The sequence below is a fragment of the Lactuca sativa genome, chromosome 9 (assembly GCF_002870075.4).
Source record: "Lactuca sativa cultivar Salinas chromosome 9, Lsat_Salinas_v11, whole genome shotgun sequence".
Lineage (NCBI taxonomy): Eukaryota > Viridiplantae > Streptophyta > Magnoliopsida > Asterales > Asteraceae > Lactuca > Lactuca sativa.
The window spans coordinates 114,717,333-114,742,177 of NC_056631.2; the positions used below are offsets into that span (position 1 = coordinate 114,717,333).

The following is a 24,845-nucleotide window of genomic DNA, read 5'->3' on the forward strand; positions in this document are numbered from 1 at the left end:
AATCAAACAATGGTGGTTTGCTTTTGTGGAAAGCTTGCTTTGGTGAAAACGTCTTGGACACCACTGAATCCCGGAAGGAGGTTTTATGCTTGCCCTACTAAGGATTCTATTTGTGGGTTTATCGGGTAGGTTGACCCGCCTATGTGTGCTAGGAGTAAAACCATCATACCTGGTCTTCTAAGAAACATAAATACGTTGGAGGAAAGATGTAATGGGCTGGTAAGAAGTATCAACATGTTATAGGAACATCGCAATGGACTTTTGAGTAGGAACAACATGTTGGAGGCAAGGTGTGATGCATTCAAAGATGAAGGTTTCAAGTTGAAGATGTATTTATGTGAAAGCTGGTTTATGTTTGTGATTGTTATCTTTAGTATTTGGTCTATGTAAGGGATAGGGTTAGACAAATGTGGGGATTTTTGTTGATCAAGTGATGCAGGGTAAAAATGGTATAATTTTGTTGTAATTTGACTTCATCATGTTTGTAATGAATTCCAATGTTGTTAATGATATAAATGATATTCAAGTGTGAAAATGTGTTCAAAATGTGTATCAATTGTCAAATATAAGCACATAAATAGAACCAAAATGTAACAAAAGTACATTACCAAAATACGTGCCATAAATTGACCAAAATGCACATTCCATTAACCACATGAAAGGAACCAAAAACCATTACCAAGTTAAGCATACAAGTGTCTATGCACCATACATAACCACATCATCAAACCATAACTAAAGTTTTCAAAAACAAACAGTTTTTAACAACAAGCAACTAAATAGTCATTGCACCACAACAAACAACCAAAATCACTTCTTAGATTGATTCCCATCTTGCCCTTTACAGGTCCTAGAGTTGTGTCCCTTATTCTTGCATTTGTTACAAGTAACACTGATATGTTTCCTTGATAGCTTCTACACTCCATCATTTGTTGGCCCTTGGGAATGTTCTCCCTGCATCTCATTGACTCCATCACCTTGACTTGCCTTCTGCCTTTTGCTTAACCTTTCACCCTCACTTTGTCTTCTTTTTTCTTAGGCCTTCCCACCTGAGTGCGATGTGGAGGAGGGATTAGCTTTGTTGGACAATTACTTTTAGGCCACATGGATCTCCCTTTAATTGGTTCCACCTTAAATGAATAAGCTTTTTGCCATGTCTCTAGCCAATACACCTTGTGTACCCACTTGTAAATGTCAAGCTCAGCCTCAGGGTCTTTGCTTATTTCATTCAGAGTTGTAATTGCATGCCTGCAAGGTATTCCCATTAATTCCCATTTTCTGCAAGTGCAGGTTTGGTTCCTAACATCCACCATATGCTGATCTTGCAATGCTCCAGCGACTTGATACTTGTTTTCCCCATTCCACCTAGCAATATATTGTGAAGCACCTTTTTTCCTTGCATCTAGGATGTATGTTGTTGTAGGTGTTAGTGGACCTTTAACCTTCTTCACTGCCTTCATGACATTGCATATCCTCTTCATTAGATACTCCCTAATGAACTCTAAACATGAAATTACAGGTTTGTCCCTGCCTTTCTCTATCTTCCCATTAAACACTTCACACATGTTTGAAATCAACACATCAGAAACAAATCTTCCTGCACATTACAATAACATACAATTAATGCTGATAAATAACTGAAACACATAATCATTACCATATGCAAACATATACAATTACCTGAGAAATGACTCCTTGCCTAATGTACAGGAGGAATCTGCTTCAACCATTAACATGCCTCCTTATCATACTCACTAAACTCCTTCATCAAATGCTTAAACTTAGGAATGGTGGTTGCTGATGCACACCTCCATAAATCGTCCATGTACTCAGTTTGCCCCCACTTCTTTCTCATATTGTCATGAATATGTCTAATACAATACCTATGCTCACCATTGTGAAACAATTGATCAACTGCAATTTGTAATCCCTACATGACTCAACAGAAAATAATTAGAATTAATTTCTTGGTAAAAAAACACAATCTAAATGATCAATTAATGAACTGTAATTTACCTTTTGCCTGTCACTTATGAAAGTATAGTTTGAGTTGCTCCCAAGCTCCAAGTCATCCCCAAGGTTTTCTAAAAACCACTTCCAGCTAGCTGTGTTTTCGGACTCAACAATTGCATAGGCCAAGGGATAAATTCCATTGTTGGAATCTAGACCAACTGCTGTAAGAACCTGACCAGGGAATGGGCCTTTCATGAAGGCACCATCCAAACCTACTAAGTCTATAATACATGCTTTGAAACCTTTTTTCAGTGGACCCAAGCATACATAAATCCTTCTAAACTGCCTTGTTGGGGATGCAGGGTTGCCATTAGGACACACATCTATTTTGACTGTTGTGTCTGGGTTTGTAGCTTGAAGTTCAAGAGCATAGTCCATCAACAATTCAAACTATTTTGTGTAGTCCCCAGTTACATGCTTTCTTGCCATATCTTTTGCCCTAAACACCTTATCCATCGAAATACCCACCTGGTAGGTCTTTTGAAAGTGATCTTGTATGGCTCTCAAAGGAATCTTTGGATCCGCCTCAACTTGATCTATGATTTTCTTGCAGATTAAAGAAGCAGTACAAGCTTTGAGTTTTCTTGTTTGTAAGCATGTATGAGTTTGGTTTAAGGTCCTTATAAACCAATCAGATTCGGGGTTTGACCTAGATTCATGTATATACCAACCACATGTTTCTTTTTGTGTCTTTACTTCTTTGCCCTTGCTTTTTGAAGTGGTAGGTTGAGTCCCCACTTGACCTTTATTGATGACAGGTACAACTCCTCTGCACTGTGCCATAAGCCTTTGATTGTCATTTCTTTTAAAGAGTAGATTCCTTCTTGTTTCTAGTGCATGCACATCAATTAACTCCTTTAATTCTTTTTTACTTTTAAACTTTTGACCCACTGAGAATGACTGTATATATACTGACCCAAGGCTGCACCTTTTTTCTTTTCCCAAATTTTTTATAAGAGCTCTTCTTTCTCTGTCTTGGTTTGATCCTTCATCCAATGATTCGAACTCCTCATTGTTGATCACTTCCATATCTTTAGGTTCATGACCATCATTAATACATGCTCCTTCAACATCACTTTCAACATTTAGAAAGAAGTCTGTCATGTCCACATCAACATCTTCTATATTGTTCTCCTCATCCATTATGTCATCCACTTTATCTTCATTTTCTGATTGTTTCCCATCATGATCATCACCTTCATCCTTTTCATACTCTTCATCACTCTCTTCAGATTCATCATTCCCTTCATACTCTTCAACATCCTCATCACTTCCAATTAAATTTTCCATAAGGTTATAAAAAAGCTCATTATATTGTTCATCATCATTAATAGGTGGGGTGTTGTAGCATCCATCAATATGGTCATTATCATGAACCCCAATCATCTCATCCCCTACATTAGCAATATTTCAAGTAAATGGATAGTAGCATCCTTCAACAACAGTTGCAACCTCATGAACCTCCTTAACACCCTCATTAGTGTTTTCCTTCTCTTTTAAATCATCAATATCCTCTAAATTAAGTCTCTTGCTACAAGAACCTTCCTCTCTTTTTGAATTCCCAACTCTACCCCTTCTATACTCTGGTGAGAATGCATCGCTTTTACTCCCAAAAAGAATCAAAGACATGTACTCACCAATTGTCTCATCATTGACATGGTTCATATTTCTCAATGGAGATTCTACATGAACTTCAACCTCATATTCAACCCCTTGATTATCATTTTCTGGTAATTCCTCAATGACAACTTTACCCTTTGCATTTGGAGACATGAAGTATGTGAGTAGATTTGTCTTCCCATGTTCTGTGTACACCTCAATCAACTTGTTATTTCGAATAAATTTAGAAAGATTGATAACATCCTGATCATTACCTAAAGCTCTAAGACAACATTGAAAGTCACCATTGGGTATCCTAAAATGATAGTATATCATTGGGGATTCATCAGTCAATTCAATCATCTGTAGGTCTGGGTAACCTAGGTCAAGCATTATGGCATCAAGTTCATGTACAGAAAACTCATCTATGTCCACATAATCAACTTAACGCACTTCACCTCCAGTATACTTTATGTCAGGTAACTTAGTAAACTTCCCACCATGATGAAGCTTAATACTAAACCATGTGGGTGCACCCGCTACAAGTCAAAATTGTACATGATAACAAAGTCAAAATTTGGCGGATTTTAGTATAAATCAAGGGTAAAATAAAAAATAGGAATGTTTAAGAAAACAGAGCAACTTACCATATAAGTGTTGGGTTAGTGTCTAAGTCCATAACTATTTTGGTATGTACTTGACCCGATGGTGCATGGTCCTTTTGGGTTGCCTTCACCAAAGCAACTTGATAGGATGAGTTATGGAGAAAAAGGATTAAATATGATTTATTAATATATTATGAGAATAATATATTAAAGGAGAAATCATATTGTTTAATTAATATTAGTCAATAATTAATTGGTAATTAGTTTTGTGACTAAATGAGATTAATTAAACTTAAGGGACTGGAATTGTAATTATAAGATAATTCCAGTTTGGGCCATGGATTGCCTTATATTAAGGAGTGGATGAATTCTATAGGGAAACCCATGAGGAAATCGTCCAAGGCCTTAAGGAAAGGAGTCCATGGGTTGCTTAGGGCTTAAGCATCCAAATTAGGGTTTCCTTGTTAAGATAACCCGAATAACCTCCTATATATAGATCCTTTATGACCCAAAAACGTGGCTAAGCATCCTTCTAGGGTTTCACACGTTTTAGGGCAGCCTCCATCCTCTCTCCTCTTCATCCTTTTGTTCTTGGTGTTTGTGAACCATTAGAGGAGTGACATTTGTGACTCTAAGCTTTCTAAAGTCAATACAAGGAGATTGTTATTGCTATATAACAATCAAGGTATGATCTAAACCCTAATTATATGTTATATTGGTTATCATATTCTAGATCTAGGGTTTATAGTCTTGGATAACTTGCATGTACAATAGAGAAACCTAGATCCAAGCATTAGGGTTTGTATGAGCACATAGGATGTTCTTATGACTAAAACCCATCAGTGGTATCAGAGCCTTGATTGGTTTCTATTTTATTGATGCCTTGTATGTTGAAAAAATTCATTTTTTGTAGTTCTGCTTGCTGAACTCGCTGAGTCTCTAGATGAACTCGCCGAGTCCATGCTGACTCGACGAGTCGGCTGGTCAGAAGGAGGGAAAACCGGGATTTCTTGTTGTTTTTGCTTAAGGATAGTTTCCTTATCATATTAGATCAATATAAATCCGATTTTTGGATATATATGACTATATTCTTGATCTAATTGAAGATATTTATCAATTAATAAAATATTTGTTTCCTTATGTGATAATTGATTAATTATTTTGATTAAATTGGTAAATTGTTTTGCAAGAAATCATTAAATAAATCAAATATGGATAATTATGTGATTAATTGTTAATTTAGATTATTTGTTATTTGATCCTTGTATTATGAAAAAATTCATATTTTCCCCCTTTAGGTTCTATAGTTTAAATTTGAACTCAAAAGTTTTAGTTTTGAAATTTAAATAGTTGAAACCCTGATGTTTTGAAATGGTTCAAAACTTGCCCTCAAGTTTTGGAATTTAAATTTTTATTAATAGTTTAATTTTGATGTATATTTAAATTCTAAACCCTAATATTTTGAAATGTTTCAAAACTTGCCCTCAAGTTTTGGAATTTAAGAGTTTATTAAAGGTTTAATTAGGAATGTTAAATTCTAAAACCCTAGTATTGTTTTTGAAAAGTTCAAATCACACCCTTATGGTTTTATTAATTAATTAAGGTGTATAATTAAAAGAGGTTTAATAATTCCATAAAAGTTTTGGTTTACAATTTAATTAAATTAAAAGTATGATTATTAAATTTGACCACCTAGTATTTTAAAAGTTGTAAAATACACCCTATACTATGTATAACATTAAAAGTCTAACATTATATATATGTATGAGTAAAGGTCAGTCTTACCGTCAGTAGGCCTCATTCACGAAGCTAGTCTATAAGGGGTGTTTAAGGAAATTGCCTATAAAATGACGATTGAATGGGTATCCACTTTTACCCACCGCACTCTTGACTAGTGGAGAGTCGTTAGCCGAACGGGTAGGATAGGACGAAACCATCCATTATAAGTATAATGAATTACAAAAGTAACTAAATGTTTTACAAATTCCCAATCTTAGTTGCTTAGGCAAAAGTGAATTGATGCAATTCCATGAAATTACACTTTGTGCCCTTGAGAAGACATTAGTGGAGCGTGTGTGGTTTACCGGCACACTAAATGGTTCTAAGCAAAGGTAGCAAAGGGTGACTCAATGTTTGTCATAGTTCGGTGGAGCGTGTGTGGTTTACCGGCACATCGAATAGGTGACTGTAACATGTGGGGGCACCATGTAGTTTGCATGGTTATTCACACCCGCTTTGTGATCCTCGGCATCCCAGTCAAAAACAAGAGGGGCATATCGAGATTTAAACATGCCATTGAAATGTTCAATGAATCTCATAGGATCTAGGAGTTTTCATAGATTTAAAACTTCAATTTCTTTTTCGTTTTTCATGGTGGAAATTAGTGAATCGTCATTCACTTACCTTCAAACGTTCTGCAATTTGGGTTACGACATCCCTCTCCTGAGTTGTAGCATATTGTGTTGGGTCCTAGCCTTAGTATCTCATTTGGGTGATTTACTAAGGACTCAATCAATCAACTAACTTGAATTTGTTTTCTCCCGTTTTGTAGATGTCAAAGTTCGACAACTATGGTCTTCCCAAATCCCGTGGAACAAGCATTCCACATGAAGATGGTATTCCACGATTCGATCGAGGAACAAGAAATCATGCTTCACTTCCTCCACCTCCTCCAATTGTTCTCCCTAACCCACAAGATCGAAGAATTGAAAGGTTCAATATCACTAAAGCCCTATTGGAAATGAAACATGAAGATGGTAAACCCGTGTGTGCCCACGTTCTAGGAATGAAATCACACATTGATAGGTTGATAATGTTGGGTGTGTCATTCCCGGATGAGTTGGCTGTGAATTGGGTTTTGCAGTCACTTCCTGAATCATATAATGAGTTCAAAAGAAAGTATTATATGATGGATCATGACGATAACCTCATTGACGTAACTTACATGCTCATTGCTGTTGAATCAGAAATGATTTGGCAAAGCAACAGAGCGTATTTGTTGGGAAAGTCAACCGACCATGCTTCCGAGGACGTTCTAGGAGAACTGACCTGCATTTGCTGCCAAGAGAAAGGGCGTTGGATACAAGTCTGCCCAAAGAGCCTGAAGAGTCCAAAAGATGGGAGAGTCAAAGAGTATGGTTGCGCTTCAGGTAAAATCCACTATCTAACTCCGTCAAGTTCCTATTCATTGATTCTTGATACATGATGTGATAAGATTGCATTTGAATGTTTTGCAGGATCGGTGAAAAGAAAGGAAGCTTGGTAAGAGAGCAAGAAGAATCTAATCACAAAGAAATGGATCTAGATCGCATGGACTTGAAGATTAGATTTTGAGCTTAGATAGTTATGATAGAGTTGTTATGAATTTTCTTTTTGAAATACATAGTTTTCAATGGATTTTGCATTGTAAGGACAAATGTTTTCCGCTGCTTTTATAAATAAAATAAATTTTGGTTTGACTTATTTATTTGTTTATTTCCTTGCAATGAAATCGTTATGAAAATTGATGTTTGTATATTTCTACAACGAGTGGATATGATTCTTATTTATGATGTTTATGGAAAAGTCGAGAATTTACCAAATAGGGTGAGTTTCTCATCGCCCAAGTTTCAAATGGAAAGAAATTTGGAATCACGCAACTTGGTTGCACGAAGAATGAGAAATTTCATATTTGGAAATTAGACTAATTCATTGACAAAGTGTCAAGTGAAGGACTAGGAGATCGAGTACACAAAGTTGTGTGTTGGTCAAAGTCCACCATAAGAGTAACAAGATATTCGTCTTGGTTTACTACAAGTTTATTAAATATGATTATACTTATAAGATTAAGTGTAATTTGGAATTGATTAAAAAGGTTTAAATCAATAGCAAAACGAATAAGAAGAATAAAGTAGGCAGAAAGATAAAAGTTTCTCCATTCTAAGAAGAAGGGAGAGTACCTTTTATGCTTTATGATAGGTCTTAATGATTAAGAACCATATCTCAATTGATCCTCTAAGAGAGTCTTAGTACAATTGTATGTCTAAGAAGAGGATTCAAGAATTGAAGAAATGGTTAAATCAAGAAGTCAATCATACTTCGTTCCAAAACAAGTCTTAGAGTTAAGATTGCGACATTGAGTGATAAGTATTAAGAAGGTTTATAGCATTCATCAAATATGGAAAAGTTGTGATGTCTTGGATAAGACAAAGACCAACTAGGACCAATTTATGAAGTGTTTTGATAAAAACTACACTAACTCTCGAATATTTGGTTGTCAAGAAATGTTTATTGACAAGAGAATCTTATATATCAAGGAGTCAGTGGGAGTCTTAATGGTCTTGAAAGGTTTCAAGAACAAATCAATATAGACCTTATCGATCATCACTAGTGATGAGATTAAAACTTAATCTTGTAGACCGATTAGATCTTAAACATGTGAATAAATATTTAAACAGTAAGAACGAATGCAAAATAAAGAATAACTCAACGATGAATCAAACGTGTCGAATGATTAAAACAAAATCCTCAGAAGAGCTCAATTAAGAACATCAACTGTAGAGGATTAGTAGGTTATAAGAACGATAAAGAAATATGTAAATACTATCGTTATGCTCTAGATCAATCGTTCAATCATTATTATTAACCTAATATGCATGCAAGCATATACTTATATAATAAACAAAATGGGCTCTCGGTTGGACAGGCCCAAACCGGAATACAAATTAAATAAACAAATAGCCGAGCCCAAAGACGCAATCTTCAAAAGAATCTTCAACCCAACAATCTCCCCCTTTGCGTCAATTGGAGCGAGATCTTCATTTGTTACTTGGGCCAGCAACGGAGGTAGGTACCTTCTTCTTCACGATGTTAAACAGACGAGAAATAAGAGCCAGAATCGTCTGCCTAAACCTGATGTACCATTGGATCATGTCGTTGAAGTACTTAACATCATCCGCTGTATTCTCTTTACACCTTTGAATGATCGACAACACGTGCTCTAGACAAGCAGTGGTGTAAAGATGTTTGTCAGCTAAAGCGAAGAGACATTTCTGTCCTTCAGCTCTAGTGAACATAACCGAATTACGTCTCGGGTCGATCTTGCCCATCATCATCTGATTGAGATCACTGGCCGATCCCACAGGAGCTATCTTTGGTTTCTTCTTGAAGACAGTAGCAACCTCCTGATCCATAAGGGCTACCTCCATGATATAATAGACAATCATCCTCTTGATATGGTCTATAATCGGACCATATTCAGCTTCGTTTGTCAAGAGGATGTTATGCAGAACAATCCAATCATGAGGATTTAAGTTCGGTAGATCTGCCAGGGAGATATGATGTGCAGTTCTCGCAGACCCTCGAATCACCTTGAACCGAACGTTTATGAACCTTCCTTCGGTGTAAGGCTTCAGTACCCGAACGTTCACTATCTTCTGGGCACTCCAAGTTTGATACTGAGGACGAGCAGCCTTCAGATAAAATTCGATCAACTCCCTATCCACCTCAGGGTTTGGATGAGGGACTTCAAAAATGTTAGAGAAGGCGTGGAAGATAAACGCCTTTCGAGTCAACGGCATGTTGAACTGCGAATCGACAGAATTGTAGCAGTCGAACGAAATCACCGGCTCGAGCCATAAGATGCTGGGAGTATCTATGGCCTCTTTAATCAAGCGCTCCCGAGTCCAGGCAGGGAAGAGAGTCTTCCTGCTCTCGAGGAGATCGTGGGCTTCCTTCTGCTTGCGTTCGGCTTCTTCAGCCTCTCGCGCCACACGATTAACATCTTCATCCACATTGCGATTGTTTTTGCGTTTCAACATGTCAGCAATGGTTTCATCATCTTCATCTTCATCTTCTTCCTCAGCTATGTGTTTCCCTTTATCCTTCACACCCGAAACCGAAGCTTGAGCAGTCGGAGTTGGTTCGGTTGTGTGAGTAGCTTTGGAGGAAGGAGGTGGTTTCGATCCGGTCTTCTTCTCTTCTCCCCCTTGTTTCGGATTGGACACGAAACTAGGTAAGCCTTCTATTTTGCTGAGAAGGTCCATGGCAGGAGAAAGCTTTTCAGCGAGGGTACGCCTCACCGAATGGTTTAAAATCGGATCGTGTGCTTCTAGGATGTTTGATAAGGCAGCGTGGACATCCGAAACACATGTCTTGATGACCTCCCTTTCGGATCGAAGAGCTTCCAGCTGTTGTTGAGAGTTTGAAAGCTGCGTGCTCTTGACCTTGAGGGCGGTGGTTTTGCTTGCCAGAACGTCCATCAAAGAGTTTTCAGCTGCAAGATCCTCTTGTAGCTTAGCAAGGCATTCATTGATGGAGGCACGAAGGGCCGAGTTGTCGTCGCTTATTGATTGGCGAAGTGTAGCGAACGAAGTCAACTCCGTTGAGACGAACTTTGCCAATTGCTGAACAATCAGTTCCAAAGTTGTCTTGGTAGAATCCGCACTCTCCTGTAATGACTTCAACAGTGAAGAGGCGTCGGAGAATAGTTTATCGACTTTTTCGGTCGCAGCCTCACATGCTTTTGTGGAGGCGTCTATGGCGGCAGTGGTTGAGGCTACCGAATCATGCTGAGCCCTGGAGAAGGCATCAACAATCTTCTGAAGTGCAGCTTCAGATAGAGAGGACTGTTGGTTGGAAGATGAGGCGAGAAGTAAGTCAACCTTCTCGTTGAGCTCCTTAAGATGCTTCTTTGTCACTAGAGCATCATCCTCTTCATCACTCTGAACCTGAAACGGACTAAAATAGACCGAATCGAAGGTCATGTTGTCACCGCCAAGAAACGGGTTATCTCCATCCGAGGCATGATCTGGAGATGGTGGGAGTGGTGAAGCTGGGGGTGTTGTGGGTTTTGTGAATTCATGTTGAGTGTGGGGTGGGGTAGTTTCGGGTGGTGGTTGAGTATGGGTAGGTTCGGTTGTATGCTGGGTTTCGGTTTGAGGTGGTTCGGTTACGGGTGGTGTTTCGGTTGTAGTGGTATGAACCCCCGTATCAGATACGTTGGTTGTAACCTTTGAAGTGGTTGTGGTGGTATCTGTGAAAATGGGTGGTGGTATAGGGAAAGAGGTTGGAGGAATAGTGGTAGTGGGGGTTATGGTGGGAATGGAAGTAGGAATGGTTTGAGGAGGTGAAGGAATGGGTGAGTTATGAAGTTCCATCTCTGGTGTAGGTGAGCGAGGTGGTGTGTTGCCTCTTTGAGGGGTTTCACCTCCTTGAGAGCCGTCCGAACCCGAACTCTCGTTTTCTGAGTCACTCGAAGAAGAGGGAATAACAAGCTTGCGCTTCGGTTGAGTCTTCCTCCTCTTCGGCTGCGGGGACTGAGCAGGTTTCGTCTGTTTCCTCTTCTTGGGAGAAGGACCTTTAGCAGCTTTGGTCGCTTGCTTCCCTTTGTCCGCCTTTTTGCCCCTGTTCACCAGTTTGTCAGCATCATGGATGGACTTCAGCATTTTCGGTGTGAGTTCCCTAGGTCCAGTTGCCCTGAACTCCTTGATTGTCCGGATTAGCCTGCTGTCAGAGGGAACGTCGCCATACATTGTCTCCGGAATAGAGCCAATGAACGAGAATTTGGATGCATCTGAGACGATGATCTTCTTGGTATGAAACGTACCGATTGAAGACATCGATGCACCATCAGCAGTGGGAATATCAAACTTGTCCATTGCCCACTTTGTGATTAGAGTCCAGAACCGGGCATACGACACCTCAGAATGTCATGATGAAGAAGAAAGGCTCTGGATGAGCTATTGCCAGAGAACCAGCCCAAAATCTAAGTTGATCCCGTTGTAAACTGCATACATGATCGACAAGAAAAGTCGACTAGCACCGTCGGATCCTAAGCTTCGTTCCGACAAGCCCTTGAAGAGGACTGTGAACATGTCGTTCCACTGTGGCGGCAAGCATGACTTCTTGAACTTTGCGACGGAGGTGAGGACCTCCGTGTACCCCATATTGTAAAACATGCAATACAGATGCCCAACCGGAATCGTCTCCGGATTAATTCTCGATGGGTCAGTAGCCAACCCTAACATTGTGCAGAAACGTTGTCGAGAAATGGAAGTCTTGTGATCAGCAACCTCGAAGAACACCCGCTCGACTGCTTTGTCGTAATAGGCAGTCGCATAAACCTGCGAGAGAGTCGTCATGGGCACAGACTCAATCCTGGAGAGAGCCGGAGCGATTTGGGAGTACTTCAGGCACTCGATGATCGGCGACATGTAAGAGTCGTACGCTAGAGGGTTGAGATCGATCACCAGGCATTGTTGAGGACGAATAGGAAGGATGTGTGAGGTAGCATGGACTGAGGATGATTCCGCCATTGTTGAAGGTAGTAGAAGAAGAAGATGAATAGTGAAGCTTTTGGGAGTTTTTGCTCTCTAGAAAATCCGGAAGCAGTAAAAAGGTAAATGAGAGTGTAGACTGCCTTTTATAGTGAGGGAATGGAGAGAGAAAAATCGTTTCAAATCTTCTATATGATGATCACGTAGGAGAGAGAGTGTCAGATTCCTAGGATCACGTCACCCAACAAGCGCCGTTTCAGAAGAAAACCGTTTCAAATCCTCACGCACCTTTAAGTGCCAGAGGGATGTCGCTTGGATTTCGCACACGCGTCCATGATGTCAGTAAAAGTATGGGCGTTTCAAATCCACACACGCCCCTTTTTACCGTCGTTTGAAATTTAATCCTTTTAACTCCCGCCGAGTCAGCAACCTTTCATCTTATCTTTTAAAAGCGCATCTTTTGAATAAACTGCCCACGTGGAGGATTGTTGACCCCGTCTTAATTATTAACCACCAATGCAATAAATCAGCCCGAAATTAATTAGTAACGGAATTTTGGAAAATCAAAGATTTTCGTGCAAAGAGTGTAAAAAGAAAAGAAATAAAGCAAGTCTTTTTAGGATTTTCTGTGATGTCAATAATGACACGAAACTGATGATCCCGGGCACGAATCTCTTCCTTCAAGGTCAAGAGAGACCTCAAAGTGTTAATGTGGATTCCCGTTGAATTACGATCAATCACTTTTTAAGAAATGTTGAAAGGCTTCTTTTAATTAGGCTAAGTAAAGGTGGCTTTCGCTTTGATTCAGCAATTCTAATCTTGAAATAAGAAGGAAAGTGAACAAAGTACTTGTGAGACCGGTGTAGTCTGTTGAACAAGTAGGTAGGAATTTATTTTAAATTGGCTTGGAAAAATATAAAATCTCAGATGAAAAAATTAAAAACTGGATCCCTGGGGAAAAAATGTTATGGTGTTTAACAATTTCATAGGAATCACTCAAAATAAAATTTGAGATTTCATGAAGGTACATTCGTCAATTCTTTGGTGAAAACTTGAGCAAATTAATTGTTCACCGTCAATTTAGATTTGGTGTTGAATTTTGGGTTTCACTCAGCTCGTAGTGACACGAAACTAAGATCATAAACACAGATGTTGTGTAACCATAAACATCAGTGGTAATTTCTGAGAGTCTCAAGGGTTACGTTGATGAAACGAATGGAATGGAGAAGTGTAATGGAGATGGTGTAAGAAAACATAGTACCTCTGCTGCGAAATAAAGGACCAAGCAGAAAACTCTTATCTCATGTGAGAAGAAAGTGAGGTAGCTCACGATTAGAATAAATGTGTTAGCCTTATTGGGAAGACAAGGTTTGTATATACCAGGTCATGAAGGCTATTATTCAAAATCTTATGAGGCTTGGGACACATACAGCAGCATGCTTCTAGGGACACTTAAGTAATTCATCAATTATATCCCCATAAACGAACGAACACACAACAAGAAAAATAAAAAATATTTTTGGAGTTTTTGAGATTTATTAAAGAAGATAAAAGAAAAAAATAGTAAGAAAAAAAAATTAAGAAATAAAAAAAATAAGACTTAGAAAGAGTAAAAAAAACTTTGGAAAAATTTGAAAAACCGAACCCGAACGTTCGGTTGGTTTCGGTTGGAAAATTTTGAAAAACCGAACCCGAGCGTTCGGTTGGTTTCGGTTCCAGAAAATTTTGAAAAACCGAACCCGAGCGTTCGGTTGGTTTCGGTTCCAGAAAATTTTGAAAAACCGAACCCGAGCGTCCGGTTGGTTTCGGTTCAACAAAATTTTGAAAAACCGAACCCGAACCTTCGGTAGGTTTCGGTTTTGGAAAATTTTAAGAAACCAAGGAATTTAGACAGGCAATTGGAAAATACTTTTAAAGCAAAAAAAATTTGTACAAGAAATATACAACATAGAAAAACTACCGTTGAAGTGATGAGCGAGTCAGATGGTTTAACCGAACCTGAACGTTCGATTGATTTCGCTTCTTACGTTTGAGGTTGAGAGGTAGTGTGAGGTACTGACTCTGATTCCATCATACCTAGCCCTTGCAATATTCTGTTGAATGATGCTTCAGGAAGAGCTTTGGTAAAGACGTCAGCCAGTTGATCAGTGGTTCTTACGAAGTGAACTTCGACGTTTCCATCTTCCACGTGATCTTTGATGAAGTGATACCTCAGTGCTATGTGTTTGGTTTTAGAGTGTTGCACTGGGTTATGACAAATCCTAATTGCACTTTTAGAGTCACAATTTAGTGGGATCTTCTTCATATTGAGTCCATAGTCTCGAAGTTGACTCTGGATCCAAATTACTTATGAGGTGCAGGATGCAACGACTATGTATTCCGCTTCGGCAGTAGACAACGACACACACGTTTGTTTCTTGGATTGCCAGCTGACCAACTTCCCGTCAAGAAATTGACAGCCACCAGTAGTGCTTTTTCTGTCGAGTCCACATCCTCCAATGTCAGCATCAGAATAGGCTTGAACGAAGAAGCCTGAGTTGGAAGGATACCATAGACCTAAGGAGGCAGTTCGCTTCAGATAGCGTAGAATGTTCTTCACTGCAAGCATGTGAGGTTCGCGTGGGTTTGCCTAAAATCGAGCACAATAACACACAGAAAACATGATGTCAGGCCTGCTAGCAGTAAGATACATTAGTGAGCCTATCATTTGACGATAGAGCGTGATATCGACAGCCAGTTTGTCTAGGGATGGAGTTAGCTTGGTGCCGAATGCCATTGGGACTTTGACTTTGGAGTCTCCCATCATACCAAACTTTGCTAGGAGAGTCTTCATGTAAGCTTCCTGATTGATAAAAATGCCTTCAGGTCCCTGTCTAATATTTAAACCAAGGAAAAAGTTAATAGGACCCATTGAGCTCATTTCAAATTTAGTCTCCATCAGCTTTCTGAATTCAGCTGTTAGGCTGGGATTCGTTGAGCCAAAGATGATGTCATCGACATAAATTTGAACTATCATAAGGTGGTTACCTTCCTTTTTGCGAAAGAAGGTTGGGTCAACCGAACCTTGTTTGAACTTAGACATCTTTAAGAATTTAGTTAGCGTTTCATACCAGGCTCTCGGAGCCTGTTTGAGGCCATAGACAGCTTTATCCAGAATGTAGCAATGATTTGGATATTTTTCGTTCACAAACCCAGGAGGTTGCTCCACATACACCGTTTCTTTGAGTTCTCCATTTAGAAATGCACATTTGACGTCCATTTGGAAAACTTCAAAGTTTTTGTGGGCAGCGTAAGCCATAAATATTCTAACTGATTCCAGCCTAGCTACGGGAGCGAAAGTCTCTTCATAATCAATTCCTTCCTCCTGACAGTATCCCTTTACTACCAGACGAGCTTTGTTCCTTATAACATTCCCTTCCTTGTCCATTTTGTTCCTAAAGACCCATTTGAGACCAACAACCGAAGCATCTGGAGGAGTTGGAATGAGGCGCCAGACTTTGTTCCTTTCAAATTCGTTCAGTTCGTCTTGCATTGCTTGAACCCAATCATAGTGATCGAGGGCAGTGTTAACTGTCTTCGGTTCAACTTTTGATACGAATGAGTTAAACATACAAAACTCAACCTTTGAAAATAAGGATGTCTGTTTTGCCTTCAGTTGTGATCGGGTCAGAACCTTTTCAGAGACATCACCAACCACTTGAGAGATAGGATGATCTCTGGTCCATTTGGTAAGAGGAGGGTAGTTTGGATCAAAGGTGGGATCTAGTTCAGCATTGATCATTTCTTCTGGCTCGGATTGGCTATCGTAGTCAAGCGTCATATCATCATGCTCCCCCTCTATTGATGAGCTTTGAGAAACTTGAGGTTCAGAGGTTTCTTGTGATGCTGGACTTGCAGGCGTTGGTGCACCTTCGGTTGGTAAAGCACTTTCGGTTGGAGAAGCACTTTCGGTTGCAGTTGTAGAGCTTGGCTCCCCCTCGATATGTGAGCTTGGCTCCCCCTCGACTGAAGCATCGTTGGATGGAGGTTCATCAGAAGTCGATCCTCCTTCATTCATTCTCCTGTTAGCTTCTTCGACAATTTGCTGCATGTGGTCTACCTTGTTGTCTGCTGCACCTGCTTCTGTGAGAGAAGCTTTCTCTGGTACGTCAAAGAGCTCCAGAAATTTCTCGTATAGATTAGCGATCGAGACTGTGACTTGGCCAGTTTGAGGAAAGATTTCCCCTGCGGTGTCTTCTTTGGCTTGAATCTTTTTGACATAGCTGTCGTCAAAGGTCACGTAATATGTCTCTTCAATTTTTCTCGAACGCTTGTTTAGGATTCTGTATGCTTTGGATGTGAGAGAGTAGCCCAGAAAGATTCCCTCGTCGGCTTTGACATCGAACTTGTTGCAGTGCTCTTTAGAGTTAAAGATGAAACACCGTGAGCCGAACACATGGAAAAATTTCACATTGGGCTTCCGGTTGTTTAGTATCTCATAAGGTGTGAGCGTGAATCGCTTGCTGAGATAGGACATGTTCTGTGTAAAACAAGCAGTAGAAATAGCATCAGCCCAAAAATAAAGAGGTAAGGAAGCGAAACTTCGCATAGTTCGGGCAGCTTCACACAAAGATCGGTTTCGTCTTTCGACAATTCTATTCTGTTGAGGTGTGTAGGGAGCTGAGAAGTTGTGACTTATTCCCTTTTCTGCTAGAAATTCTTCAAATTCCCTGTTCTTGAATTCCAGACCGTTGTCGCTCCTGATGTTGCGAACGACCTTTTTGAGCTGTACTTCAATCTGCTTGATAAACATTTTCAGCTTATGAGTCGCTTCAGATTTGAGCTTTAGAAAGAACACCCATGTAAATCGTGAAAAGTCATCAACAATAACAAGAATATACTTGCTACCATCGATGCTTTTGATAGATGAAGGACCACACAAATCAATATGAAGTAATTCGAGTGGTTCAACAACTTTTGTGTTGATTACAGATGGATGACTTTGACGACTCTGCTTCCCCATTTCGCATGCAGCACACAAATGATCTCTATCGAACTTGAGCAATGGAAGACCTCTAACATGACCTCTAGTGACAAGTCGGTTGATATCTTTAAAGTTGAGATGAGAGAGTCTTCGGTGCCACAACCAACTTTCGTCAGATTGAGCTTTTGATAGCAAGCATATAGCTGGGTTTCCTTTGATGGGTTTAAGGTTTAGAGGAAACATTTCACCCTTTCACTCCTACTTGAGAATTACTTTCTTTGTCTTTTTCTGAATAATTTCAGAACCTTCATCATCGAATGAGAATTTGAGACCTGTACCTCCAACAAGCTGAGATACACTGATGAGGTTGTGTTGGAGTCCTTCCACATATGCCACCTTCCTTATAGTAAAGTCACCATTTGTTATCATCCCGTATCCCTTTATGGTGCCGAAAGAATTATTTCCAAACTTGAAATTGCCACCATTTGCAAGAGATCTGTATTCCCTGAGCTCCTCTTTCCTCCCTGTCATGTGACGTGAGCAGCCATTATCGATGTACCATTCTTCGTCGAACTGCTCGTCACTTATAACCTGCAAAAATTAAGCAGATTTAGGAACCCAAAGTTTCTTGGGTCCACGTGAGCTTTTCATGGGAACATGAACAGTAAGAGAGATGTCAACAAGATATGTTCGTTTTATAAGTGTTGTTTCATCTTTCTTTTTAATGGTAAAAACTTTTATTTTATTAGGATTGGGTGTGTTCGGTTTAGACTCTGGTTTGGATGCATCAACCTTCTGTTTGCCTTTTTGTTCGGCTGACGAATGAGATTTTTGGGAATGAACAGAATGAGCTTTAGAGCTAGATGGAGATGAATTGGAAGAATTAGAAGAATTAGATGAATGAGAAGGAGTGGGTTTAGATTGAGAGAACTTCTTGGCTGGAGACTCTAGGTGACCCTTTTGCTTTTGATCATTGGAGGGACTGACCTTAGAGTTTTGATCTCTTTTGACTTCAGAACCGAACCTTTGCTTTCGGTTGGAATCGTTCTTTGAACCGAACCTTTGCTTTCGGTTGAAGTCATTCTCAGAACCGAACCTTTGCTTTCGGTTGGTATTCTCTTGTGAACCGAACCTTGGCTTTCGGTTGTTGTGGCTCTCAGGCTTTCCGACAGGATTGTTTTCATACTTCAAATTCTTGTCTTGATGTGAGAAGTATGCATTCTGGGATTGCCAGAATTGCCTCCTTTCAGAGAGATTCTTCCTGTATATTTGGTTCCTTTCACGTTTCTTATTCCTCATCTGCTTCGGTTGATGATGAATATTGGCTTTCCTTTTCGGTTTCTCCTTAGCAGGTTCACTTTGAGCTGTGGGAGTTTCACTTTGAACTGAGGAACTAGAAGGAACGTCTTATTTTGCCGAACTTTCATTCTCCTGAGGAATGTCTTTCGTACCACTGGTGCTTGGCTCATCGAAATTATCTGGCTTATTCAAGGGTTCAGGTATGTATCTACCTTTACTCATCCAAGATGTTCTTTCTGATAAGCCTACCGTTTCGTTTGCATTATCTATTGGAGCTGACCAGAAGTACTCATCACAGCCATCAGCATTGTCTTCGTTTACAATAGTTGTGAGTTCAGCCGTCTGATGTTCGGTTACTCCAGTGACCTTGTACACTTGATTTGGAGTGGTCTGGACCTTTTGATATACAACCGCTTTTTCTACTAAGATCGGGGACTTTTGTTGGGACAATCGAGCGAACTCTACTGAATTTTCAGAAATTAGATTCTTGTGGTTTTCAGGTTCGCTTTTTATAAATTCTGAGCAGTCAACCGTGTCCTCTACAGAAATTTCACTCATGTTGTCGTCCTCGTTAAGCTCAGATGCATTTTCAACATCAATTTTGTTTTCTGAGCTTACGTTGGCGTTTAAAGAGTCAAATTTTTGGATGGTTTCGGTTCTCAGTTTAAGTCTATCATTTTCATCCAAAAGGTTTTTAAGCATGTCCTTGTGGTCCTTGGATTTAATGAAGGACTCAATTTTGTCCAGTCCATACATGTAGGTCGGATTGACATCATCAGATGATATCACACTCTCACAGTTTTAAGCTTCGGCATCAATTTCATCCTCCTTGAACTCCAGGAAGGGCAAAATCATGCGATGGATCTTTTGGCCTATTTCACAGTCTAAGTGAAGCTGAGTAATATTAGAATAAAGACGTTTTGCAATTAAACAAAAAACATTCCGCTGTTTTAACAACTTTAAATTGTCTCTTTGTAAATAAATGTTTTCGTCTTTAATTTTAACTAATTCAGACTCCTTCAACTCGATCCACATGCGCCGCTCCTCACTCTTCGAAGACACCCTGCTTAATTGATCAGTTAGGTTAGAATTGGTGACTCGAGTTTGAGTTAAGCTACTATCTAGATGAGAAATTCTTGTATTAACATTTTTTAGTTCTTTCTCATATGAGGATTGTGGTACTTTAAATGAAATGAAAACCGATTGTACCTTCTTTATCAGTTCATCAAGCTCATTGAACTGCTGGCTGAGTGGTTTGGCCGTAAAGCACATGTCCTCCTGCCCCTTCGGTTCATTGCTTCCACCATCAGTGTTGTATCCCCTCATCTGAGATACATTAGACACAATGAAGCATCTTCCTCCACTGCTCTCCTCCTTTGCCACATAAGCCTTTCCATGAGTAGGCTTCCTTACTTCATCGTCTTCTGAGTCGGTAGACCAAACTTCCACTCTACCGAACTCGTCATCAGCAACCGAACCCTGCACAATAAGAGCATTCATAGAAGGGTTAGCGGTAGATTTCTTCTTCCTCATCTCATCGAGCCTTTTCTGCAGCACAGCTTCCTCATCCTTTTCATCATCCTTTCCAGCCATCTTTTTAAGGACACAATCTTTAGCATAGTGGTTTTTCCCACCACAGTAGTAACAGCTTACTCCAGAATCACCATCCACCTTCGGTTCCTTCTTGGGCTCTTCAACCTTTGGTTCATTGTTAACTTTTTCTGAACTATAACTCCCCTGCCAGTTTCGGTTTTTGTTGTTGGGGAATCTCTTCTTTATGAACCTCTTGGGGTTAGACACCATCATAGCATAATCCTCAGATGTAAGGTCATACTCCTCCAAGTTGAAGTCTTCATCCTCCATCACAACTTTACTTTTTGACAGGAGGGCTAGAGAACCTAGGCTTGAAACAACATTCTTTTCCTGCAGTACAATCTTCTCCTGGGACTTAAGAATGTAACCTTCTGCTCGATAAGCTTCCTTTCGATGTCATGCTTGATCATCCTGCTGAGGAGATGATTGAAGCGATCGAACGTCTGGGTCACAGTTTCTTCGGCTCCTTGCCTGAATTCTCCAAACTCAGATAAGAGCAAGGTTTGGATAGAATGTTCAAGATCCTCGTCTGTAGAATACAGTTCGCGAAGTCTATCCCAAACTTCCTTTGCTGTTGTGCATGAGCTGACCAACCTGAAGGTGTCGGACTGAAGGGCGAATCTTATCAATCTTAACGCCTTGATATTACACTGGAATTTATCCTTTTCATCTTGTGCAATATCTTTGACATCCTTCAGCAGATCGTTATATTCCTTTTGAGTTTTAACAACTCTTGATGTTGCAGAATGAGAAAAAGGTCCATTAATTATTGCTTCCCATATGAGGTATCCATTATCCTCAGATCCTATAACGTAGTCTTCAAAGTGATGCGCCCAGACTTCATAATCATGGGTATATAGGATTGGAATCTTCGTCGTCGAACCAATGCTGTTGGAAATATTGATGGGGTTTGATTGCGACTCGTCCATTATGATCGAAAAACCTGTTTAAAAGATCAGACTTGTAATAACTCAGATTAGGGCAAAACAATAAATATCAAGATATGTCAATAATGAGATGACGGCTCAATAAATATCAGTAATTGCGGAAAAACCCTAATTGAAACCTTTTCACAGAAAAGATGTGTATCGATTACACATCCTCCTGCTCTGATACCAATTGATGAGATTAAAACTTAATCTTGTAGACCGATTAGATCTTAAACAGGTGAATAAATATTTAAACAGTAAGAACGAATGCAAAATAAAGAATAACTCAACGATGAATCAAACGTGTCGAATGATTAAAACAAAATCCTCAGAAGAGCTCGATTAAGAACATCAACTGTAGAGGATTAGTAGGTTACAAGAACGATAAAGAAATCTGTAAATACTATCGTTATACTCTAGATCAATCGTTCAATCATTATTATTAACCTAATATGCATGCAAGCATATACTTATATAATAAACAAAATGGGCTCTCGGTTGGACAGGCCCAAACCGGAATACAAATTAAATAAACAAATAGCCGAGCCCAAAGACGCAATCTTCAAAAGAATCTTCAACCCAACAACTAGCACATGAGTTGAGGTTTACAACCTATCGTGTTGACATTATTTTGTTTATGCGCTGTTCCAATTGAGTTAATTATGCATGTGAGTCCTATGAGTTCTCATTTGAATATATAAAAGACAAGGACCTTGATCAATGAAAAGTACATTGATAGGAAAAGGTGAGCTGCTTAACTACTTAGAAGACATGGTGGGTAGCTGTGCTATCATAAGGCAAGAAATCAAGATTAAGAAAGTCCGATCCATATGAGTTTGAATTTGTCGTAAACCTTGGTTTTGACAAATTCACATGGATAGGAACACATACACCATTAAAATCTAAGTGTCATAAGATTTCCTCCTTCATGAAAATGATTGTAAGGAAATGCTTTCAATAAGAAAGATTTTAAGAAGATAGTGATTGTAAAATTGCATTCTCGAATTCGATCATGGTTACGGTATCCCTTTCCATAATTTGAATTGTGAGGTTTGGCAATTAGTCTTAATAGTTTAGACATACATATGAACTATCTAAGGCAAAAGTGTATAAGTTCAAGAAGCCTTGATAAAAGATTATCAAAGCACTAAGTATTAGAAACATGAACTTAAGAAATTCAATAAGCATTGTTTTTCTGAAAGTTAAATTGTTTCTGAATACATGTCAAAGCTAGTGGGAGCATAAGTGTTATGTTTATAATAATCATCATGATAGTGGGAGCATAAATGTTATGATTGTATGATTATTAAGGCACGTATTGCAAGTTGGCAATATTAATTATAGAAAACAAGAGTTATACCTTGCAAAGTCGTAAGGGTTGTAAAGTTGTTTTGCTATATTTAAGGGAGAGAATATTATGCTTCGTTTCAAATCTAAAGGCTTAGGTTGTGGAATGTTAATATTTTAGTCAAAGGTATATAGTGTGTTCTTAAAATTTCGATTATGATTACGGCATTCCTCTTCACAATTCGAATTTTGAGAACATTGCAAATAAAATATTATGGCAGAAGATTGATGAAGTATCAAATCTTTATGTAAGACATTATGCATTGTGTCCCATCCGCTTCAGGTATAGGATCGATTGCAAATGCTATAATATTTGACCATTCTAAAATTTTCCAAATGTCTAGCGCATTTAGAGGGAAAAGGGACAAGAATCGGTTTTGACTAAATAATTAAACAACTATCAAAGGACAATCCAAAGTTCGCCAAGGATTGGTCGCTTGTGAGTAGTTGGAAGTATAGTATTGGAAAATTTGGAAATGTTTCCATATTAGATGGACCATATCGACATTATTATGAATAGATAAGATTCTATTAAGAATGAGATGTCATATGGAAAATATGGAAACGTGTCCATATTAGGAATTGAATATTGAAAAATCTATGACTAGATTAGAAACTTTTATGCAATAGGATGTTCAAAGGAATGTACTTTGAGTGAGAGACATCATATCTAAGGAATTGTATTGTAACAATCTCCGATAGAGGTTTTATAAGTCTTTGTGACTTTGGTGGAGTGACATTACGAAAGGATCATTGCATAAAATGTTAGAATCTAATATATTCTATCATTGGCAAGAATTTGATATTCTTTTACTTATGGAAAGGGATTAGGAGTTGTGAAATGAGTATGATTGGAAATGTGTTCAATGTGATCTATTTCACAAAGTAAGAACCATAGGTAAACATTGTGTGCATGCTAGGAGCATGGGACAAGTGTTGTAATTCAAGTAAGAAGTTGATTAACCGAAACGACAAATAATGAGTAATCGATATGGTGATAAATAAAAGGTGTTTTATTTATGCTCAAAAGGTTGAGGCCATATGGGATTAGTATTATTCTTGTGTTTCACTTTGCATGTTTTGACTTCCTGAATAATTTAATTGGTTGAGAACAGTAAAATTATTCGAACGGGACACAGTCGTTCATATGTTGGAAGTAGGTATGAATAAAGACTGTCGTGAATTGGTGTTTGGATTGTCTAAAAAAGTATTAGACATAAGCAAATGTTTGCTGCAACGTTCATGAGTGCTTATGAATATGAATTTGAGCATTGGATTAAACCCACGCTCACTTGGATCACTCCATGGATTGTGTCACGAGTGATTGGTGAGACGATAACATCTTATATTCTTGAAACCGAGATGTGTGAGTTGTATCTTGCAAATCGGTTGCACATTGATAATATGTAAACGCACCAGTAACTTGGTGTTATAAAACATGTTGTTGTGTGTGATTCGGTGAGTGAGTGCAAGCAAGCATTGAATCAAAGTTTATCCGTTTCTTTTATCCAAAGAAGGATAAAAGCGATAGCTTTGGGCCCCTTGATGATTTAGTGATGACAAACGTAAATGCTCGGCCGGGCTAGGGCTAATTTGATTTGTTCAATTAGTCAGTCGTCATGAATCGGAAATCGAGAAATAGTACAAAGAGAATGATTAGAAATCATGTCTCATAAGATATCTAGAATGGAGGAATATATGATCCCTTATCTAAGGACACGCGTATCTGATAGGATCAGAGTTGACAGCGGCGTTGGAAAGCTACAATTGCAGATCAGGATCTGAAGTCATACGCATAATAGTTATTAGACTTATCCAAGTGGGAGACTGTTGGATTAGTGTCTAAGTCCATACCTATTTTGGTATGTACTTGACCCGATGGTACATGGTCCTTTTGGGTTGCCTTCACCAAAGCAACTTGATAGGATGAGTTATGGAGAGAAAGGATTAAATATGATTTATTAATATATTATGAGAATAACATATTAAAGGAGAAATCATACTGTTTAATTAATATTAGTCAATAATTAATTGGTAATTAGTTTTGTGACTAAAAGAGATTAATTAAACTTAAGGGACTGGAATTGTAATTATAAGATAATTGCAATTTGGGCCATGGATTGCCTTATATTAAGGAGTGGACGAATTCTATGGGGAAACCCATGAGGAAATCGTCCAAGGCCTTAAGGAAAGGAGTCCATGGGTTGCTTAGGGCTTAAGCATCCAAATTAGGGTTTCCTTG

General features: G+C 38.9%; 1 protein-coding gene and 1 pseudogene across 1 annotated transcript; both read right to left on the reverse strand.

The window, feature by feature from the left end:
- Positions 1 to 1,001: 1,001 nt before the first annotated feature.
- On the reverse strand, positions 1,002 to 2,391 carry LOC111914783 (uncharacterized). The gene is made up of 3 exons (XM_023910492.2): positions 2,017 to 2,391; positions 1,756 to 1,930; positions 1,002 to 1,597 (listed from the first exon to the last, which is right to left on the reverse strand). Exons 1-3 carry the CDS (start codon positions 2,389 to 2,391, stop codon positions 1,002 to 1,004), a joined length of 1,146 nt encoding a protein of 381 aa, XP_023766260.2.
- Positions 2,392 to 4,056: 1,665 nt separating this feature from the next.
- Positions 4,057 to 24,845, reverse strand: part of LOC128129088 (uncharacterized) — a 52,432-nt pseudogene continuing 31,643 nt past the window's right edge.

Bases quoted from the DNA above. Each gene is read 5' to 3' on its own strand.
- LOC111914783 (XM_023910492.2), bottom strand. From the start codon at position 2,391: ATGGACTATGCTCTTGAACTTCAAGCTACAAACCCAGACACAACAGTC. The intron at 1,931-2,016 runs GTAAATTACAGT...TGAGTCATGTAG, and splicing joins TCATAAGTGACAGGCAAAAG to GGATTACAAATTGCAGTTGA. The intron at 1,598-1,755 runs GTGAGTATGATA...TGTAATGTGCAG, and splicing joins GCATTTGATGAAGGAGTTTA to GAAGATTTGTTTCTGATGTG.